The sequence below is a fragment of the Musa acuminata genome, chromosome BXJ1-6 (assembly GCF_036884655.1).
Source record: "Musa acuminata AAA Group cultivar baxijiao chromosome BXJ1-6, Cavendish_Baxijiao_AAA, whole genome shotgun sequence".
Taxonomy (NCBI): Eukaryota; Viridiplantae; Streptophyta; class Magnoliopsida; order Zingiberales; family Musaceae; genus Musa; species Musa acuminata.
Genome location: NC_088332.1, coordinates 39,174,806 through 39,196,826, shown reverse-complemented (window position 1 = coordinate 39,196,826; position 22,021 = coordinate 39,174,806). Strand labels below are relative to the sequence as shown.

General features: G+C 39.7%; 3 protein-coding genes across 5 annotated transcripts; 1 reads left to right on the top strand and 2 right to left on the bottom strand.

The window, feature by feature from the left end:
- Positions 1–2,088: 2,088 nt before the first annotated feature.
- Positions 2,089–4,489, bottom strand: LOC135676905 (zinc finger protein NUTCRACKER-like). The gene is made up of 3 exons (XM_065188607.1): positions 4,124–4,489; positions 3,644–4,040; positions 2,089–3,375 (listed from the first exon to the last, which is right to left on the bottom strand). The coding sequence occupies exons 1-3, from the start codon at positions 4,218–4,220 to the stop codon at positions 2,601–2,603; spliced, it is 1,269 nt and encodes a 422-aa protein (XP_065044679.1). The 5' UTR covers positions 4,221–4,489; the 3' UTR covers positions 2,089–2,600.
- A 3,174-nt stretch (positions 4,490–7,663) lies between these two features.
- LOC135676904 (monothiol glutaredoxin-S9-like) lies at positions 7,664–8,417 on the bottom strand. Its single transcript, XM_065188606.1, has one exon. The coding sequence runs from the start codon at positions 8,342–8,344 to the stop codon at positions 7,838–7,840; it is 507 nt and encodes a 168-aa protein (XP_065044678.1). The 5' UTR covers positions 8,345–8,417; the 3' UTR covers positions 7,664–7,837.
- Positions 8,418–11,470: 3,053 nt separating this feature from the next.
- Positions 11,471–21,522, top strand: LOC103989193 (E3 SUMO-protein ligase MMS21). 3 transcript variants are annotated; one of them, XR_001978251.2, is made up of 8 exons: positions 11,475–11,633; positions 11,761–11,832; positions 11,898–12,008; positions 12,117–12,227; positions 17,984–18,123; positions 20,792–20,877; positions 20,947–21,154; positions 21,278–21,522. XR_001978251.2 is itself a non-coding variant. In XM_009407985.3 (7 exons), exons 1-7 carry the CDS (start codon positions 11,535–11,537, stop codon positions 21,081–21,083), a joined length of 756 nt encoding a protein of 251 aa, XP_009406260.2. In that variant the 5' UTR covers positions 11,475–11,534; the 3' UTR covers positions 21,084–21,522. The 3 variants fall into 3 exon arrangements, 2 of the variants coding, with proteins under 2 accessions (XP_065044677.1, XP_009406260.2); XM_009407985.3 differs by having other exon boundaries at positions 20,947–21,522; XM_065188605.1 differs by lacking the exons at positions 17,984–18,123; positions 20,792–20,877; positions 20,947–21,154; positions 21,278–21,522 and adding an exon at positions 17,515–17,967 and having other exon boundaries at positions 11,471–11,633.
- The last annotated feature ends 499 nt before the right edge of the window (positions 21,523–22,021 follow it).

Sequence of the window (22,021 nt, the reverse complement as noted above, 5' to 3'; positions counted from 1 at the left end):
GGGAGCTCGAGAGTTCATCGGAAGTTCTACCGGAACCAACTGAGAAGTCCAAGAGCTTGCTAAAGAAGCTCATCGAAACTTGCTAAGAAGATCGTCGTAAAGTCCAAGAGCTTGCCAGCAGTCCACCGGAGCATTGCTGAGAGTTCGTCGGATGTTCACCGGAAGTACAACGGAAACTCACCGAAAGAGTAATTGATGCACCGGAATAAGAAGTGCAGTAAACATGTCTTAATTATCATAGTTATAGCGTAAATTAAATTAAGATTGAGAGATAATCCCACTAACTTAATTAGAGGCCAACTGGGCCCTTCACAGGGTTGATTTGGGCCAGATTGAACAGCCCAATCAGCCGCTGGAAACATGGACGACGGTGGCACCGTTCAGAAGACCCTGTCTCCCAAGTGGTCTGGGCGATGGTACCACCGGTAGTTATTGTTGTCAGGTGATGGTACTGCCAAAGCTCTCAGTCTCCGAGCTCTATCAAGCGGTGGTATCACCTAATGTTGGGTGTCGGGCGATGGTACCGCCACGACCCTAGAAATCTGGGATTATATAATTTTTGACTTTATTTTTAAAGCTATTAAGGCCTATAAAAACTTTACCATTTTCTGCATGAAAGGGCATGAAAGCATTGAGATATTCTTTAATTGTTGGGGTGTAAAAGTGTTGTAAGAAAGTGCTAGAGTTCTCCTCATCACTTTCTAAGTTTTGATATCATTCAAGAAAGGTGTGAGACTTGTAAGGGTTCTTTCCTAAACCCTTGAAAAGGAAAAAGCGCTGTAAAAAATGGTTGGTCTTCACCTATTGAAGGAAGGCCTTCAGTGGATGTCGAAGACCTTGTCGGAGGAGGAATCCGAAAGTGGATGTAGGTCACGTTGACCGAACCACTCTAAATTCTGGTTTACTTTTTATAAGTGTAATTTACTTTAACTACAAATCATTTCATAGCAAATTGTTTTTCTCCTCTTATGCTCTCATACGTTTCAAGTTACTATCTTCCGATTTGGTTTTTATCGAACGTACGAAATATTTTATACGAAAATCTAAAAATTTTCTACTGCACTAATTCACCCCCGCCTCTTAGTGTCGTTCTTGATCCTAACACTTATTATCTTTATTTTTGAATATCACAACTTAGATTTGTATCCCATGAAGCATTTGATTTTTATTCATAATTTTTCTTTTTAACAAAAAATACTAGTTTATTATTATTTTATTTGAATTATTAGGAAAAGCATATGATTTTAATTATTTTTTATTCATTTTATAAAATTGTTAAGTTATCTTATCAAAATTTATATGAAAATATATGTCCAAAATTATATTTACAAATAATTAAAAATATCTGATTATTATTCATTTTAAATGATATGATTGCATCAGTATTGAAATGAAATGCAAAACTAGATATCTTGAAAACCTTAGTTTGGTAAAAAATAATTGATATGATATTTTCGTAATATGGAAGTTGGCAAAAAATAATTAATATGCTATAAATTGATATTTATTTAGAGATATATGTTATCTATAATATGGGACTTGAATATGATTTTGAATCTTATCATGAAGATATTATATGACTGTAACCATTGATACTGCTATGACTTTTGTTTAAACATATACACCTTTTTTATTTATTTATGAAAAGTTAATAATAGTCTTTAGACTATAATGTTTATGCTGACATTAGTTATATTTATGCATTTAAATTTATTTTACATTTGAAAAATATTATTAGCAAGCTATTTGAAATGCATATGAAACTGATATTTTATAAAATTTATAAGCTTGAAGAAAGTATTTGGTATTTATGCATGTTCGAAAGCACGTGTTAAATGCATAAAGATTTCATATATTTAAATATAATATTTATTAAAAATATTATATTACCTCAGAATAAATATAAGATTTCATATATTTATTTAAAATATTATTTCATATATTTTGGGTTCATTTAATTTTCACACTTTCAGTAGCTTTTTATGGCAATTACCTCAGAATCCTCGCTATGCTTAGGTCATAGTGTGTATATCCTGACAGAGAGAAGATAAAAGTCTAAATACAATGCAAAAAAACAATGGAACGCGTGACATGTCATGCATGCACGGTAAAAAGTCCTGTTGTTAGTCAAAATGCTAAAGCAGAATAAAAGAGCTACACTTCTTTTAGATTGTCATGATGAACAAACACATCATTTACACCTCAGAATAACCTTAATCTGTGCTCTATCATCTGTAAGAACTTTGTTACTTTACTTCATCGTCCATCTTGAGAAAGCTTAAATCATGTCACGAAGAACTCCTCGTCTAATCAGTACCATATTCTACAGGTCTTCTAAAGCTGCATGACGACTAGTAGCCACCCAGTTTTGAAGATAGAAAGTATTGCTCATCAATGCTTTTACTTTGAGGAGGCAAACCAGAAGAAAAAGCAATCACAGAGATCAAAAGGTGCCCACCCCATCAGTCTCTCCCTCCTCCTTTCCAGTCTTCGCTGCAAGAATATGCAAACGAATCACATTTTCATGAAACTTTTAGATGCCTCCACGACTGCGTTTTCGTTCTCGATTGATGATTCGGTGGGGAACAGGATAAGTTGTGTCAATTTCGAATTCGTATCCACCCACTCAATGATGATGCACGAATGGTTGGTTCATCAACACCTAAGAAGTCTCTTGTTTCTCCTTCGGGTCCTTCGTCCTTCTGCGCCGCATGATGTCTCGTGGAGTACATCATCCTGAGTGGATCAGCAGCGTTCTCCATGGCGTTTCCTGGATGAGTAGCTGAGTATGAACGGTTCGTGTTGAGGTTTCGGATGTTACTGTCAGGGCTCTTCGCCTCTGATGTTGGACGGGATGCTGTTACACCAATCTGTTCGGCTCTCTGCAATAACGCAGTTGCAGACGTGTCCGGCGCCGGCGGCACTAGGTGGTGGTGATGCTGGGTGCTGTAGTGATATGGAGCACTTAGGAGAAGGGAGTATGGGTCTTCAGTTTCCTTCATGCCGCTCATCGGAAGTGTGATGCTGCTAATTAGCTCATCTGAGCCCCAAGGAACCAGCTTGTTTTGATAGATCCAGCTCAACTGGGATGCGAAGGGATCATCGGCTTTAGTTAAGGTCTCTAGAGGAGGTGCTTGGCCCATCAAGAGAGAGAGCCCAGATCGTGCCTCATCAACCATTTCACCCTCAACCACCGGAGGCTTCAGAAAGAAAGGGAAGTTCTGCACCACGTTTGATCTCATCAATCCGTCAGCAAAGTTCAAGTTGCCGTTGTGGATGGAAGTCACGCTGCTGCTCATGTGTGAGGCTGCAACTCGTGCCGTCTCTTCCGCTAAGGCGTCGCAGAAGGCCCTGTGGGTTATGAAGCTGTCCCTCCTGCTCATCAAAGAACATACAACGATATGAAAGCTGCAGCAGCAGCAAAGCAAGGCAACGATCGTGAGGTGTGGGCTTGAATTTGCTGAGTACATGCACCATTTATGTTGATTAGTGTCACAAGCTTGCTTCAAAATTAGTGTTAGGTTATAGCATACATACAACCATACATAGCAGCAAGAACAAGAAGGAGATATGAAAGGATCGATCGTATCCTTGGATGCTGCGATAGCTCATATTTTTTAGGGAATGATTGCTGGAAGAGTACCTGGAGAAGATGGTTCCACAATCGCAGCGGTATTCCCGGGTGCCACAGGTCTTGGAATGGGCTTTCCAATCCGACTGCACCGCGTAGCACCTGGAGCACTTGTCGCACTTCCACTTCTTCTCGCCATGCTTGCGACAGAAGTGCTTCTTGATGCCGGTGAGGTCGCCGAGCGCCCTCGATGGGTGGTGGTGCACGCAGGTCTTCTCCGGGCACACGTACACCCTCTTCCTAGGCTCCTTGCTCGTCCTCTGCCTCAGCTTCCACGGGAGGTTATGGCCGCGGCGGTGGAGCTGCAGGTTTTGATCCCTCTGGAAACCTTTGCCGCATATCTCGCACACGAACCGGTTGGTGGCCATGAGAGTCTTCGGAGACAAAGCGATCACTTCCGCTTCAGGATCTGCTGCGTGCAATTCACTTCATAATTAGCATTATCAGAACAAAAACAAAATAGAGAAGAAGACATATCCTATCATTAATTGCCTGGCGTTCCGGGTAGGCTTCTCTTCTTCTTGTTCACAGGAGGAGGATTGGAACTCGGATTCTGGATTGAGGAGGCTGAGACTGCTTCTCCTGCCATCACTCTCTTCTTCCTTCTCACTCGATCCAAAGATTAGAGAACTCCTTTGCTTCGCCTGAGGGGTGCTTATGAAATGGAGAGAATCATTTTCTTATAGGAATGGTGGTGAAAGGTGGACGGAGAGTGACGGGTGAAGCCGAGGAAAGAGAAAGGAAGGAGGGGCAAAAGCTGTGGCTCGGTGCCTTTCCTGTTAGGAGTCACCATCCCATACTAAGTTAATCTTCTTTTGCTGCAACCCAGGTGATCAACACATGTCAAGATGCAAGCACTCATCCTGTCAACTTGAGCACAAGCTGGGCATTGCCTTGTGCCTACTCCCATTCAAAAAGCCTACCCAAGGTATTAGGTAGATCAGGTCCAATTAATTATCATGTACTGAGTTCTTATCTCATTCTTTTGACTTGCATGCTGACTGTGTTATCTCCTCCGGTTACCAAAGAAATGAATGGTATATATCTAAGAAAATGACTGTGATCAATTAGGTGTCTTTCCTACTCGTTTGAAAGTTCCAGTGGGTCAACATTTCAGGTGCCTCCAACGAGAAGATTACGGTGGTCACAGGTACACGACGCCTAATGAGACAAAGAGACGAACGCTATATCAGCTAACAAAAACCTGTGTGTTCTTCACTCGATCCGTGATTGGTATGCTTCACCCTCGCTGTGGTCACAGTTTTCTCTCCTCCGGACTCGGTATTATCTTATTCACACATGGAAGCCTTCCTGACCTGGAAGCACACATCTAATATTGCTCTCCTTGTCGCAGCTGTCTCGTAGTTCGAGGAGCCATTGATCTGTAAATGCAAGACCGAAGAAACTCCTCCACCATTTCATCCAAACACCGGATCATAAGACAGTCATCACGTAGCTATTCATCCTCAAAAGAAACAGGGGGTTGTTCCCCCCATGACTTGGGCTTGAGCAGGTCGTCGGCCTGTGAGCTGACTTCTCCGAGAGAGGCTCAATGATACCGTAATGATGCGTGGTGTGCACGTCAGGCTTTGCAAAAGGAGTTGCTTTTATTGTAATGGGAGCTTCTTGGAGCTTAGCTTGTGGACTGCAGTGGCTCCCAGAATATTCTCACCTCGTCCAAAGCCTCAAGCACTACCTCCCAACATCTTTCCGACAATAGGTTCCTTTCCCAAGCCCAAATCTACTGCCCTTTTAGGTCAGGGTGCACTGCCTCCTCATATCTTTGTCTTAGGAGCTGCACAGAGAGAGAGAGAGAGAGAGAGAGAGAGACTTCGTCACCAAGAGTATGTATGTTTCTTTTGGATTGATTTGGAGTTGTATCAGTAGGTGCTGAGGAACGAAAGAGTAAAAGATCAGCATCCTAATGCAGTATTATACTCCTACATGTTACTGCCTTGATCCTGCACTCAACAACACCTTGGAACAGAAGAGTAGTACAAGCAACAGGGGTTTGCATCCACAAACACAGTATTATTCATAGTATTGTCACTCGAATCACATTCATAAAAAATCATAAAGAAACAATCTTTTTATGATACGCATAATTCCATTCTTATTATTCTTTATTTTGTGTTAAGGATTGCCTTTTATTCTCATCTATTATTCGCAATAAATTCCAATCTAACAGCGGTAATAACAAAACGATGGCTCAGTAGTTCTGTATCATGCGTAGATGGGCACAATCATGCATGGATCTCCGTATTATTATAATGCAGCCTAAATATATGCGCCTACACCACATGCATCTGTTCATATAATAACACCTGGCAATCTTTTGCTGCTGCTGTCGATGTGCTCTCCAAGGAGACCGATGCCATGGCCCACTCATCATGCACGAGTTCGGTCTCGTTAACATGGCAAACCTAACGAGGGCATATATAAACAACCTTATCTAATAATAGTAATCACTATAATCGGTGCTCATCTCCTCGAGCTGAGTTTTGATGGGAATATAAACTGAAATAACTTTTGTATATGAACAAATACTAAAAGACCATAATATACAGTGAAATTAAATAGAACCACAATCAAATAAAACATCAAGATATACGTGGAAAACTCCATCAATATGAAGAGTAAAAACTATGGGGCAAACTAAAGATAATCCACTATGAGAATAATGAACATACAAATCTCAATCTCTTGCCCTAAACCCTAACAACAATCACAAGAGAATAACTAGGATACAAGGATCACGTCACTGGCTATAATACATAAAATCTCCTCAAGTAATCACAGCAAGAGTCTACTGTAGATTTGATCTAACATGAGATGAGAACACTGTTAGATGATTGAGAATAACCTCTCTGCGTTGTCCTTATTTCCTTCTGCTATCCTATTTATACCCTTTTCTGCCTCTAAAACGTAGCTACCCCTTAATGTTAATTAGAATTAAGTTAAGAGGGATGAGCTGTGGGCTGCCCAAGCCCACTATGTACTGAATTTGTGGGCTGCCAGCCCAACAAGTTTGTTTGATCAAAGATTAATGGAATCCATGGAACCTTAACATCCATTTCCAAGATAATTTTATGAATTATTATTATTCTGAGTTATTCTTTATACTTTCAAAAATACATTAATCTCCAATAAATATTCGAGAGTAAACATCAATTTTGCCGATAGGAAATAATGAAAAATGGATGCAAATTAAACCGTGTCGTGTTGGCCAGGAATTAGCCCACGAAAGGCCTAACAAGCCTGTAGAGTTCCGGTTCTACGAGTCATCAGCGCCAGCCAACGAGAATGCACGTCAAGAACACGGAGTTTGACGACTTTGACAAGCTCATAGATCGACTCTCTCTCGATGACGCCTTGTGCGCACCAAGTCTCAAAGATATCGGTCTCATTCGCAAACCGAGTCGATTGCGATGGAAATCTCGTCGCCCTAAGACAGCGTTGACGGGAATGCGGCCGCCGCCAGTGAGGCCATGCGGGAATTGGTCTTCTACGTTTACACCGTAGGATAACACCTCTCCCGGGTTGGCTCAGACGTCGTCGCTAGGCCTGTCGCCGGCGCGGAAGTCTACCGTCAACGGCTTTTTGGTGCCAAAGCCACAGTGTTTCGTCACGTGTTTTCCGTTTGACGTGGGCTACCCTTTTGCCTCCGACTCACCTATCATCTTTCGACGATGGAACACATCGAGTGAGAAAACCACGTGGTTTCAAGGATGAGATGGAGCCCTTGGAATGTGACATGCCGATGCGTTGATGCGCATGCAGTGACGTTCGTCCCGCATGGAACACTGACGGCCACCACGTGGCGCTTGTCTAAACAGAAGACGGTGGCCGGTGACTGTTGCTTTTATATGCAAGCAATGACGTACAACCCGGAGGATGGCACCTGCAAGCGCACGTGCTGAAGCCTAACCTGATTGACGCACCGACTTCCGGCACGACAACGGTGAGCCGCAGGTGAACGATCGATCGATCGCCACCTGCCACATGTGCAGTAAAAAAAACAGAAAAACACCATTTTTAATTTGCATGTGCAAAGACAAATTTCTTGTTTTAGTTTTACCGTTTTCATGATTTTGCAAAGGATAAGTTTTGCGACGATTGATGCAAAATCAAACGGTTGACAGCAAATCAATCACCCTTTCGAACCATATCTCCTAATTTATATGCTAAGCAGAAAAAGGAAAAGGATCAGAGCCAGAGAGCGCCGGCATCCTTCAGGATGGGCACGAGCTCGCCGGTGATGTGGACGGCGACGAGGCGATCGATCCCACCCAGCAGCCTGCCCCCCACGAACACCACCGGGAGCATATCTGGCCGCCGGAGATCTCCGCCGGCAACCTCGAACTCCGCCGCCTCCTCGCCCAGCTCACACAGAGCGGGGTTGACACCCAGCCCCTGCAGCAGCCGCCTCGCCACGTGGCACATGCAGCAACCCCTCCGCCCCACAACCACCACCGGATTCTCCGCCACCATCCGCCGCATCCCCCTACCCTCCACGCCGCTGGAAGAAGAGGCCGAGGAGGAGGAGGAGGAGGAGGACGACGACGTAGTAGTAGTGGGAGACGTGTATGGGCCGTCCACTGCCGCCGGAGTGCGAAGTTTCACGGCCGCGCACGATCCTGTGGATCCGTACGGAACGGCGTCCGGCGTTATTTGGTTGTTTCCTCCCTTTCTCTCGTTTGGTCTGGTCGTCATTTTCGATATATAAGGAGAAACTGAGAGAGAGTACAGGGAGAGGACCGGGGACGGAAGGTTATATAGGAAAGATGGGCGCGCGGTTGACGTCATGAGAAGCGTCTTCTCACGTCACTGATAGCCGTAAGAAGCTTTCTTCGTATTCTTCTTCGCCGTCTCTGGCCCTTTGTTCATCGACTCTTGCTTTTCTTTCGTGTGGTGTGAGTCGAAGTACGCCGAGACACGCATCTTCCGAACCTGTGGCTGACGTCGTGGCCGCGTCAGCCACGGCATCCAACGGGCCCTGCCGGGCTCTAGTGACGTCAGGCCTTAGGTGAACCGGCGCGGGATCTCCTATCTCTGCCGTCCAACAGCAAACACGCCTTCTGATGACGTGGCTTTGATGGCTTCTGTGCTCGGCCGAGAGACGTTTCCCTCTTCCTCGATCCCATCAGTGGGTTCAACAAAGAACGTAATACGTGACGCCACCAAACAGTCCACCGGTGGATCAAACTCCATCCACTGGTCATTCGGTGGAAGGATCGCAAGGAAGAATTAAAAGACATCGTGGACGAAGCCGGTCGAATGCACAAGGATCTGCGATGACCCACGTCGGCGTAAGTGGGCTCATGCAGCAGCGTCGAGCTCACGCTCTCGTCACGGCGGCGGGGATGAGAACGAGGACCCGTTTGCGTGCCGTCGTCCACGGACCACCCGTCCTACGGTGGAGATGTGTCATCCGACGGCTGGAAAGGCGTGCCGGCGAGGGCCAGCTCACGTTAGCGTCAAGGTTATCACGTGCTCGTCTACCGCATATGGCGGGCCGGTCGGTGTTGGGTTGTGGTTTGCTGACATCGCCGGTCATCATGGAATTGTCCCCAAACCCTCAGTTCAATATATAATTAGCTCGCATGATGGGATCGTCATAAATTTTGTTCGCGAAAGAGAGAAAATTGGGAGATATAAATAAAAGATGTACATGCATCGACATGGAATGGTGGATAAGCAAAGGACTCAGCGCCAATCGAGTGCATTTTATCGGGAAAGAAAATAAAAATTGACTGATGACTTATTATTATTGTGTTTTACGTGAAAAATAATATTTAAATAATTAAAAAAAAATCAAAACCCAAACTCAATTGAATTAAATTTATCCCATTGTATAATTTGGGTTATACTGAGTGTAATCCTAATATAACTATGGTAAATGAAGGGTAATGACATTCCCTCGACTTTCCTTTCTTATTATTGATTCCTTTTTAATTTTTCACTATTACTTCGAGTTCAAGCCTTGAACGTCGAAGAAATAACTCGAGAAAGTATTATCGATAAATCAACCCAAAATTTTATATAAAAATTAAGATATGATTCTAAGTTGATTAATATTATTTTTTATTTTTTTTAAATACAATTATTAATTACTAAAAATTATAAAATTTTAATCAGTGTTGTGATTAAAATAATTTAGTTTAATTTTAAATATAAATTGATTAATTTTCATTAAACCAATCCAAATTCAATTAAAGGGGTGGAGACATATATAAAATAGGAGAAGAAGAATCAAGATAGAAGAGAGAGAGAGAGAGAGGATAAAAAGATAGAGGGACAAGAGGAGGATGAGATAAGCAGAGAAGGTAGAGAAAAAAAAAAAAAGACTACGAAAACGAAGGATAAGACAAAGAAGGAGGTGAAGAATAATGATAAAGAGGAAACTGATGAGTCAAAGTAGAAGAAAGGAGAGTCAAAGAATAATAATAAAAAGAAAAGGAATGAATCAAAGTAGAAAGGGGAGTCAAAGAACAATAATAAAAACGAAAGGAATGAATCAAATTAGAAGAAAGGAGAAGCCAAGACAAAGAAAAAGAAGATACCAAAGAGAATGAAATTTGAGTTAGAGGCTTAAAATTTTTGATCCAAATCGGATCGGACTTGTTTAATGTGAGAGAAAATTGACCATACATAATTTTATTTATTGGTTTCAATATAATTTGATATAAAAGGTGATGATAGGATCAAATGAACTATTCGATGATAAAAGATTTATAGTCTGATTTTTTTCCGATAAAATGTCAAACAAATATATATTGGAGCATGAGAACGTCCCATTGTTTTATCTATTACCAATTGAAAAGAGAAAATCAAGTAGAAATTGACAATTTCATCAGAAAAAAAATTTAGCATGAATTATATTTTAATTTTCCAACAATCCAAATAGTTTTGTTAGAACATGTAATTATAACATAAGTTTTTCTCTAGTAGGCGTTAGGATTATATGTTACCGTATATAATTAGGTTAATTATAAATTATCTTATGCAGTTAGATCTTCTTAATATACTGATCCTTAGACCTAAAAAATTATATTAAAATCTTATACTTAATCTTATTTATCATAACATCATCAATTTTACCGAGGAAATATATAGATCGAGTCAAAATTACCTTTTTGTTTATCATTTTTATGTCATTTGTGACACCGATAAGATCGACCGCTACGCCATTCTCGTCATTTGTGACACCGATAAGGTCGATCGCTACAATGTCATCACCAGTTACTATTGTTGAAAACATTTTTTTACTAATCATTTTCATGTTATTCATGCATTCATGAAATTTTTTTAATTTAAGATTTAAAATGTTAAATATATTTAACTACCAAATGTAATATGTGATTAATCATCTAAAATTAGTTAATTAGTTGGTTTGTGTCTAGGAGTCTACTTATAGATTGAAAGAGAGCGCGAGAGAGAGGAATAACGGCTGAAGTATCGACCGTTAGGTTGCCGGTTACAAGTCATAAAGGTTTGTAACTATCTTCTCCCCTCTCATCTCTCGTCTTCTTTTGTATGTTTTGTGCCTTATGATTACGTATAGGTTAGAAATCTAACAAGTTTTTGATTTCTTATATAAAATGATATAACTACTTATTTATCAGATAATTAAGAACTCAAGAATTTTATTTTAGATTTCAAAATAAATCGTTTTTAAATTAATCTGAAAAAAATAAAAAAGTTGTCCTCCCATTAAGAATTATTTATTTTGGAAGGGAAATGTTATTTTCTTTTACAGTAATCCAATCAAATCATTTTTATTTATCGTAGAAAAGTTCCTTGCCATTTAAGGAAGACAAAATAAAGACGTAGAACCTTCGTCACCTTCATAAAGGCCGTGCGCCCGCGACCGCGCTCTTCCCCTGGAAATCCGGACGGCAAGATGCCGGTGTCTTCTGGCTCTCGACCGCAGAGCTCCACCGCCGCCAGGATCTCCGCTACCGCAGCCACCCTCTCATCCGACAATCAACACGTCATTGCTGTAAGATCCCCTCTCCTTCCCCCCAAATTCATAAACCCTAAACCCTGATGCCCAATCTCCGCCCTTTAAAGGCTAATTTCTGAAGAGTAATCCTTGTTTTCTTCTCCTCCTCCTCCTCATGTTGTAGGAGATCCGCAAAGCCCTATCCATGATGAGGAGCATCGCGGTGGACCTCGAGAAGCAGGAGCAGTCCGACAAGGTTAAGATATGTTATTTATTGGCTAAAAAGAGAAGGCCCTAGGTTTTATTTGAGCGCCGATGCAGGTTAAGGAATTGGAAGCTGCCGTCTTGGAGCTTTTGGATACGTACGATGACTGTACCCATTTCTCAGAGGCGATCCAAACCATTGGTGGCAACTACCAGCCATCCGAGCAGGCAATTTCTTTTACTCCTTTTCTTTTCATGCTTCCGTACTATCTGAATGAGTTAGAAAATCTTATGTTCTGATCACGCTATTGTGATTTTTGGTTTAACGATATGCAGCTGACTGATTTCAACAAGTTATTAGAGGATGAGATTGCTAAAAGCAAAGCAGTGTCTCCTTCTGTCCCACAAAACAATCCATTTTATCGGCAATTCAAGGAAGCCATCTGGGTACGTTTCTTGATTCATGGTTCAGATTTTTGTTAACTATATTCAAAATTTTCTGGGTGTACTGGTGCTTATCGCGGTTTAAACCTATCTCTCCATGCTCAGATTTTGTTGGACTTACAGGTCGCTCAAAGTTTTCTCTACTTTGATTGGTAATTTAGGATGTTCAGCGGCACGCAGAGAGATGTGACTTTGGCTTTCTTTGATGATCAAGACTGATGGAACAAAAATCCTAAAATTGGCACAGAATTATTTAGGCCATATTGAAATTAGTGATAATAAAATCATATGTTCTTTTATTATGCACATTAATTGGAATGACCTCCTAAATGCATGGTAGGAGAAGCAGAGTCGAGGCAGAGTGGAAATGGACATTGTGGTTTGTGTTAATTAAGGAGCAAAAGAAGAGGAAACTTTTGCATGAGATAATTGTGATGACATTTAACTTTATGAAACGGCGGAAGCTATTCATAATACAAGACTATTTGTCCAAACGAACATTTTCTAACTGAGAAATGGTGCTGAAAAAGGTTAGAAGGTGAGGCAAAGGTTTATAATCCGAGTTTGGATGGTGAAAGATGGGGATGGAATTTTAGATGGCCTGATGTCTGGACTGTATGCTATGGTGAAGGTGTTGGATGTTGTAGAGTTTGTAATGATGAAAAGCATCACACTTTGTACTAGCATATGATTAGCTCGGTACATACCTTCTCTATGCTCCATGTTGGCATCATGCCTCCATGATAGTGTCAGTTGCTCCAAATAAAGGAGAAAACCAAACCAAAAGAAACAAAATGTGAATAAAGAAAGGGGCATATGATGCTATTTTAATTTGTTTACCTTTAAGGGTAGAAATGTAATGGTGCTTATAAAAAAAAAAGCATGATGAACGGTTATAGCATAATGAGGGATGGTGGCCTTATCATACAGTTGAGGAGCTAGTGATTTTAGAGGAGTGCTCTGCGTTTTCATATTCTTTATTTGAAATCCTGTTTTGTGATGTTAGAAGATTAATGTGGAAGGGAAGAAGATTCAGAGAGAAGATTGTTGCCCTAAAGGGTTATGATAGGAGGCTCTGGCCCTATCTTTTTATTTGGATTCATAATTTCATCATCTTATAATCATTTAATCAATGACCTAAACATGAGGAAAATTATTTATTTATTATAGATTGAATGATTGTTATGTTTCTATATTAATGTCTTATTATGGAATGACACATTTTGTGAATTTTATCTTTAATATATGGAAATAAGGATATCATGATGGATGAAATCATTGTTTCTTATGTTGTCTATCAATTGAAACCAACAAAAAGATAGTCATCATTTCATTTTACATGGCTTCACCTAAGCCAGTTCTTTTCCTCTCAATTTGGCTACCAAATAGGTAGCCTATAACCACCCCTTCTTTTTCAAATGAGCCCTCAAGTGGGCAGCCCACAGCCATTCATTCTCTCCTCTAATGGGCTCTCAAATGGGCAAAACCACATCACATATTCTTTCCTTAAGAATGGACAGCCTTTAATTTTTTCTCATATGGGAAATCCTTAGCGCCCTCGTCTCCATATACGGCTTGCCCACAAACCCAGCTATCCAACTCACTTGGGTAGCCCACAAGCTCGACCTTCCCATCTCTACGTGATTGACCCATAGGTTGGCCCTTCTTCACTCGGCCCCATAGAACAATCCCCAAACCGAGCGGTTAACCCTTCATCATTAATTATTATATCATTTAAGGACTTTGATTATCAACAGGAAGACTTAGTGTTGTTAGACAATTCACTAGTAGATGATTTGCTTTAGGGATTAGGAGATCGTTAGATGTGACAACTAGACGACCTCCTTATTGGGAGTGATAAATCTTTATCGTGGCATGTGAGAGACATCAATCCTCATCAAAGTGCAATATGAATCCTCTCCATTTGTTTTTTTGGGTGCTATACATCTTGAGAATTTGGGTATTTGGTTGAGCCATTAATGATTGTTTGATGTGTTTATGTGCATGCTATGCAATATGTTGTGTATGCAGATGTTGTATATTTTTGCCTATTTTGTTTCCTTCGAATTGCTAAATTATTTACTATGTATTGCCAACTTAAATAATTTCCTTTGAATCAATGTTTGCGTTATCGGTTTGAACCAATGTATCGGTCGATCGGTAGTATGGTGCATATTGCTCTGTATTGACATATTGTGTGTCGGTATGGCAGGGCGCATCGACGACATGGAAAAAAAGCTGAAAACAACTTTATTTTTTTTTTGAAAAATAAAAAAAAGTTAGATTAGAGTTTTTAAGTTGGAAATAAATATAATTTAGTATAATTTTAGCAAAAATAATGTAAATTAGGAAAGAATAGTGACATTTTTTTCGGGCCTTGAGGAGTACCTTTGTGGTATGTTTCGGATCGTCCTTCCATTAATATTGAATTATTTATGTATTGTTGCTCTATGCACCACTCTTAAACCGTGTAGATGGGACCATCGACTCCTCGACATCGTCATCGTCATCGTCTATTAAGGCATCGCTAAACGGATGATTTTGGAAGCTAATGATGATGTTGTGACTTGGGCACAATTTCAAGTTGCATTTTATGGGCAATATTTTCCATCTCATGTGCGTCTTCACAAGCAGCAAGAATTCATCAATGTTCAATTGGGTAGCAAGTCTGTGTTAGAATATAGAAATTATTTTGAGTAGCTGTTTTATCTTTTAATGCCCATGATAGCCAATGAAGAACAGAAGCCTAAGCACTTTGAAAGGGGTCTACGGCCACTTATTCGAGAATGAGTGGCCATCTTTGAGTTATTGACTTATGCAGAAGTGGTAAACAAAGCTCTCATTGTTGAGATGGTACTTGAGGAGCATAATAAAAGAAAGGATTTGAGGCACAACTTCTCGTCTATGCCATTGCAAGGACGAAGTTTTAACTTTGATGGTATGAGACTTTCAAAGAAGGCTCAATATCATTCACCGCAACCTTATCAACAACAAGAAAACATGAGTGCTTCCAGACATGTGGTAGTGAGGTGGCATAACTGTGGAAAAATGGACCATGTTTCCTTGAGTTTCCCAACAATACGAATGTGTTTTCATTGTCAACAACCTCATCACATACTAAAGGTTTGTTCGTTGAGGTCTCCACATCAACAACAATGTGGGGGATGACTAGGAAAACAAGCTCGGGATTTTACTCTGACTTATCGGAATGCTCGGGCCTCAGAATGGGTACTTAAGTTATTATTGTCCTTTGCTATGTGCCACTTGATATATTGATGGATTTGAGTTTCACACATTCTTTTATTTCACCATAGTTTACATTTGAGTTGAACAAAGATCATGTGCCCATAGATTATCTCTTATCAGTAGAAACATTAATTAGATAGTTCATCCTAACAAACCAATGATGTATTTCATAATTTGAGGAGTATTTTGATGTATTTCCTAGTGACTTGCCAAGATTTCTCTTTAATAGGCAGATATAATTTTTTATAGAGCTACAATTGCGTATAACACCTATCGACAAGCTAATATATACAACAACACAACACCTATCTACAGCCAAGCACTTGCTGGAGCTTGCTTAGGAGTGGTGAGCAAACCTGGCACAATGAGCCAAACCCAAGTTGGTCCTGAGCTAGATTCGTGCTCGTGCTTGGACAATTAGCTTAGCTCGAGTCATACCCTAGCTAGACCCATAACTGAACCAAGCAAAGCTCAACCCAGTTTGCATTAAGCCCAACTGTAGATCAATTGATCAATCGGAGCTAAGCCAAAGCCAAGCTCGAATCGCATCTTTGTTTGGCTCAACCACCTATGGAATAGTGAAATATATCCTTCGCCCCACCCCGCCTTCTTGCACTTAAAGACTCTTACCTTAATCTCCTTTGACTATCATTTCTCTTTTATATTTCGTCGATGCCTAGTTGCAACCTAACTAATTTCCTTGATCAACGTGCCACTCTCTATTTCTTTCACATGATGTTGCTTTCCACTCTTTCCCTTACCATTCCTATGTTGCCCTTTCGTTTCGTTGTCTGGTAGTTTCTCTTCTGTCGCTAACTCCCATTTCCATCTCTGTCAATCTCCTCGTCTCTTTGTTGTTGGTTCTCCATTGTCGAGTCTCCACCACCCTCTCTATCTCCTTTGTTGCCACTCTCTACCTCCTTCGTTGTCTCCCTCTCCATCACCTTGTTTCTTTGTTGCTTCAGCATCAATTCTTCGTTGTCTTGGCTATTGACTCTTCACCATTGGAGACACGCCATAATACCTCTACCTATTTCTTGTTTATGTAGTTAGTCCTTTTCTTGCATTTTTATAAGTTGACCATTTAAGATTATTAAGTGCATTAAGGGAGAAACTTATGTAGCCAATTCATAAATTGGAGAGCATAGACTTATATTAGTGGTAAAGTTTCTCATTTACCCAAAAGAAAACAATTATACAAGAAAAGACATCATGAATCCGAAAAAAACATAAAGATAGATGCGCCATTTTGCCTTGATAAATGTGTACTTTTACAAATGATTAAACTTATGTGATTTGAGGTTTTAGTGGTAATATTTTGCATATGTAATGATATGAAACTCATGAATTATTTAGTTTTTATTCTAAATATTATCTTTATCCTTAATTATATATTTTATCTTTTTTATTCGTGAGTGCTTAGATTCGCTCGAGTGAGCGCTTGGGTTAGGCCTGGTGCCTTTTAGTGATGAGTGCCTTTGACAATACCACTTAAGAGAGATTGAACAATGAATATGATATAAAGAGAGTTTATTTTAATTTGTACGTGAGGGTCGTGAAGTGTCTTCGTCTTCATTTGGGAGTAGTTCCTTAGCAAGCCTCTCATTATGGCCAATGTTTATTCTCTCTTTGGTACCATTGGTCATAACCTGACCTGATAAGATAATGTCTCATTAACTTTAACTTGATAAATCTGGATCAGTGATTCAAAATACTTAAGCCCAAATTAATGATAATCCACTCATCAAGTCCTTATAAATCAATGAAATTCTTTTCTTACTTTCGATGTACGACTAAGCTGGGACATGTTCCTCAATTTGTTTTTTATGCTTGTTTATGTGGGCTTTCTTCTTTCACCACATCTTAAGAGATTTTGTTTGGGTCTTGTTTTAATACATAAAACTTTTGTGAGAATATGAAGCATGGATTGTTCAAATTGGCTGTGTCCATAATACCTGATTCTTGTATCCGATACATTTTGGATCTGTGCTCATTTCCTAATTGTCATTGTTGTTTTAGATATTATTCAATCGTAGTTTTACAGGTTTGTCGTATTTGCTGCATCATGCAATTTGTACTGCCTTCTGTAGACCTGGTATTATTCGAACTTATTGATTCATATGGTCTTTTGTTTCATCTTTGTTTTTCATATATCATTGATTTGAAGACCGTATATACTTTGGTTAAGCGGTTCATATCTTTTATGAGTTGTTTCTTTACTATATCTCATTTGATTTTTTTATTAACATACTTGTAAATGGTGAAATAATTAACATATCTTATGCAGCTAATTAATGTATACTCCTCTTTTCCTGCATCTTCTTTGTACTGCACTTCAGGCACTATGGTGCTCTTACCAGGTAGTCTTACCTATAATAATCATCTGAGGGTAGACATAACCAAGAAACAACTAGATTTTGCTGCTGTTGTAGGCTAAAATTTTTTTTGTGTATTCTGTTGGGAACTTTTAGTATTTCTAGTGCCAGCTAAGATAGCTTCATTATTTTCTACAGAATGTTCATCATGCAGGTCAACCAATGCCTGGTGAGGAGCAGGAAGACATTATTATGACCAGTACCCAGAACAACCTACTAAATATCACATGCCCATTAACAGGAAAGCCTCTTACAGAATTGCAAGATCCAGTTCGCTGGTAAGTTATTTCACTATTTCTACAACTTGCAGTTTTGAAATTTTTATAGTGGAAAATTTGTGCGTCGTATAACTACAATTGCAATAGTTATTAATTGGTAAATGAATATAAAAAAGTTAACTGTACAATTAAGTGGAAAATTTTGCTGGTGCTTTTGTGATGCATGAGCAACAGGAGTCAGATGTATTGTGTAGGAGGGATGATCAAAAGCTCAAAAGATAAGATATGTGGAACATTGTTCATTCCAAGGACTGTTGTAGCATGTACCGGACCCATTCCAGTTGCTGGCTGTGTACTGGTGCACCAACATGATACATCAGCATGTACCACCCTTTTGAAGATGAAGAAGGAGAAGAGAAGGCACAATGGAGGAAGAGGAAGGAGGAAGATGAAGGAAGAAGAGGCAGCAGAGGAGGAAAAAGTAGGAAGAGGAAGAAGGGGAGATGGTGGAGGAAGAGGTAGAAGAAGAAAGAAGAGGAAGCCGTGGAGGTGGAGAAGGAAGAAGAGGAGGGAGTGTACCAGGGAAAAAGACAGTGAATTGTAGTGGCGATGGCAGCGGCATTGTTAGAAGAGGGTTTCCACAAGAAAGGGCTCTTATTTGCGAGTCCTAACCGCTGTTTTAATTTTTTTTCTTTTAAAACTGAGTTGGGCCGGACCGCTCGAAATGGAGCAGTCCACATACCAGTCTACTCTTGGAATGGCACATATCACCCATTTCATACCATTTTGGGTGGTACGGCAGTCCTGGGTCATGTAGCACGATTAGGTACTTGCTGAAGAAGGGTCACCTGTCCGTTGATTTAGAGGAGGAAATAGAGTAAAACATAAGCGGACAACAAAATATAGCATTACAGATAAGAACAAGCTGCAGTCGTAGTAGATGTAGTTGAAGTTAAATTTGATCAAGAATTGACTCTCAATTTGCAGATAGACAAGCCTCACATCATGTGTTTAAATATGAAATCAATGTCATTTTGTGTCTGGCCTAAAACTTCAAGTTCAAGGAGTTTTTCACACTAATCTGACATGGCAAGTTGAGTCTGAGGACTCTTTTGTTACCTTACCTTTAGTATATCTATATCTCATGCATGTTTCATACATGTGAATTTCTTGGTGACATGTGGTTTGAAAAACTGATACTGCATCTCGTTTCCAGGGCTTTCCTCTCCCATCACGTGATACATGGTTTGCCATGTGGAAATTCAAAAATTGTGTGTGCTTCCCGATAATGAATTTCGTATATGTAGTAGGATATTCTTTTGTATGCATGAGTTAGATAGATAGGAGACAGGACCCTTACAAGACTTGATTAACAGCATGACACTGTCCTTTCTCTCTCGCTGATCATTGTTTCGGTGGATGCAACTGTCACTGTATATTTGATCTTAGTAATGGACACAAGCCCACAACCTAAATAGTGCTTGAAAAATATTTATGTTGTGTTATTCTAAGAATTATTATGTGAAGTGAGTAGGTTCAATGGAATGAGAAAAATTCTGGATGCTTTCTTCCCTTCATTTTGTGAAGCTAGCATCAAGTGTAAGGTTTGTAAAAACTGGTGTGAGACCGGTTTCTACAGAGTGATTTATAGGGGTATCAAATGTGTGCTTGTAACTATCATCCTATCCTTTGTATGTCTAATTAGCCTCTGCTGTAATTTTATTGTTGATGAGGTCATGTATGTTTCTATATGTATTTTTGTTACTGGATATCTTCTGCTAAATGTGATTAAAATCCAAACAATATTAAACAAGGGCTAAGCCTTGACAAAACCTAAATCTGTCCTGTTCCACAAATCATAGCTGAAATCCTGACTCTCCAGTCCAACAACACAGCCTAACCGGATACACCTAGGACATGAATAAAGCCTTGGCATGTTTCTGTTACTGCTTAAACAACAATTTATGACTGATCTTCTCTCGGCACCAGAAACATCAGCCTAAGAATCTTGATCAAGGTTTAACCTTTAGGTTGATACATTAACTTGATTAATTACTAATCATGGTATTGCAATTAAGACAATTATACCTTCTGAATGCTGCCTTCAGGCATCGTATGTGAGAAAATCGTTTAAAAATTCAAATACTGCAACTTTTACAAAATTTTGACAACCTTGTTAATCCTTTCATGCTTTATTTGAGACAAAAATTTCCAATTTCAGTCCATATATATTATCTGAATGACTCTATGAATATTTATTACCAAAACTAAATTCCTGCAAATTCTTGGTTCATACTAAACTTCAGAAACCTTAGTTTTCTTCAAATCTTCTTCCTTTTTGCCCCATGTCAATTTGGTAATCCAACTAAATGTGAAGTCTATTTTTGGAGCAATTGAGTTTCATGAATATTTTCACTTCTGGGGATGAGTGTCCATATGATAAAGCCCTCGTCCATCACCCAGAAATATGTTAGCAGTATGAACAACAGTGTATTACTTTTGTGCTTCCTATATTTCTGTCAAGTTTCTTAGTACAGGTGATAGATAGATATAGTTCTTTCAAATTGAAAGAATATGTTCCTTGACTTGATTTCCATTGCTTCACCTAGAGGTTGACTGAACTTGATCGTTACTTTAGAACTATTAAAGACAGCAAAATTTAAAGATTTGGGTGCACTTTAATCCTCTCTTTTTAATTTGTTTGTGTGACTTGTTATTCATGGTGCAGCATGGACTGTAAACACATTTACGAGAAAGATCCCATACTGCACTACATAAGAACAAAGAAGCCGCATCCTCAATGCCCAGTTGCAGGTAAGTTACCTCTTCTGTCATTTTATTTTACATGTTCACCGAGTTGCTCACTAAATTTTGTTTTCTCAGGCTGCCCCAGAATTCTCCAGTTAGGACGGGTTATATGTGACGCGTTGCTTCCTATCGAAATCGATGAAATGCGCTCAGTTAAAGGTGTCGCTGATGCTACCGCCGTAGAGGATTTCACTGAAGTCGATGACGACTGAAGAAGCCATTGAAAGCGCATGGCTATGAAATAGTGCAACATGGTTTCATGCAGCTCCAAGCTCTACACACCGTACGTTCTCTCTGTCTCTGTGTAGAAGACCTGTTTGCGAGAACTTGTGCATGACTAACACCAAAACAACAAGAAGTCGTGTAGAGGACTGAGCTGCTTATCGACCCATCTGATCTTTCTCAGTTCTGGTGGGCCAATCAATGGAACTTCCTGGCCATACAAGAAGGGTAAAGATGGCAACTGAACAAGAGCCAGATCGATCTTCAAATCGCTCAACGACAAACAGTATGTTAATTGGTGGTCTTTTAACTGCAGAAAACTTGATTTAAAATTGATGTCAAATCGGTTGGATTCAATGAAGCTCGGCTTCAGCAAACTCTATATTTTGATTAAGTTGATATATGGGTATTTCTCTATATTTTAAAGCATGTGGAAGAGCAATTCAATCATTGGACTCCATTGAAATGAATATATTCATAGCACATTGGAATAGACTCGACCATAGTTTGAAATGGAATCGAATTGGTCAATACGAGTTGACCTTTAGTGAAATGAATATATATTCATAGCACATTGGAATAGACTCGACCATAGTTTGAAATGGAATCGTATTGGTCAATAACTAAAAATGAATTGGGTCAACGGTTCGACGTTGTTGAATCGAATCGAACCGAACCGGAATCGGGTTCTTGTGGTTTGGTTTCGGTTCTTATAAGTTGGAATGGTGTCATGGCTTCACTGAAAGGGGGTGAAGTTTAAGCCGTTGCTGTGTATGACAAAGCATGTCATTCAATCCGTAAGAATATTCCTGCGTTCCTGTTTCGTCAGAGCATATGTTTGCAGGAGGAAGAAGTCTCAGACAACCCAAAGTTCGAATCATCAAACCATCATCACCAAGCAAAAGATTGGAAGCAATCATCAGTTCTC

What these genes read in the sequence shown, in the direction of transcription:
- LOC135676905 (XM_065188607.1), bottom strand. Translation starts at nt 4,220, where the DNA reads ATGGCAGGAGAAGCAGTCTCAGCCTCCTCAATCCAGAATCCGAGTTCC. An exon ending in AAGCCTACCCGGAACGCCAG is followed by an intron (nt 4,041 to 4,123) that starts GCAATTAATGAT and finishes TGCACGCAGCAG; the next exon opens with ATCCTGAAGCGGAAGTGATC. An exon ending in TGTGGAACCATCTTCTCCAG is followed by an intron (nt 3,376 to 3,643) that starts GTACTCTTCCAG and finishes TTTGATGAGCAG; the next exon opens with GAGGGACAGCTTCATAACCC.
- LOC135676904 (XM_065188606.1), bottom strand. Translation starts at nt 8,344, where the DNA reads ATGACGACCAGACCAAACGAGAGAAAGGGAGGAAACAACCAAATAACG.
- LOC103989193 (XM_009407985.3), top strand. Translation starts at nt 11,535, where the DNA reads ATGCCGGTGTCTTCTGGCTCTCGACCGCAGAGCTCCACCGCCGCCAGG. An exon ending in AGCAGGAGCAGTCCGACAAG is followed by an intron (nt 11,833 to 11,897) that starts GTTAAGATATGT and finishes GCGCCGATGCAG; the next exon opens with GTTAAGGAATTGGAAGCTGC. An exon ending in ACTACCAGCCATCCGAGCAG is followed by an intron (nt 12,009 to 12,116) that starts GCAATTTCTTTT and finishes AACGATATGCAG; the next exon opens with CTGACTGATTTCAACAAGTT.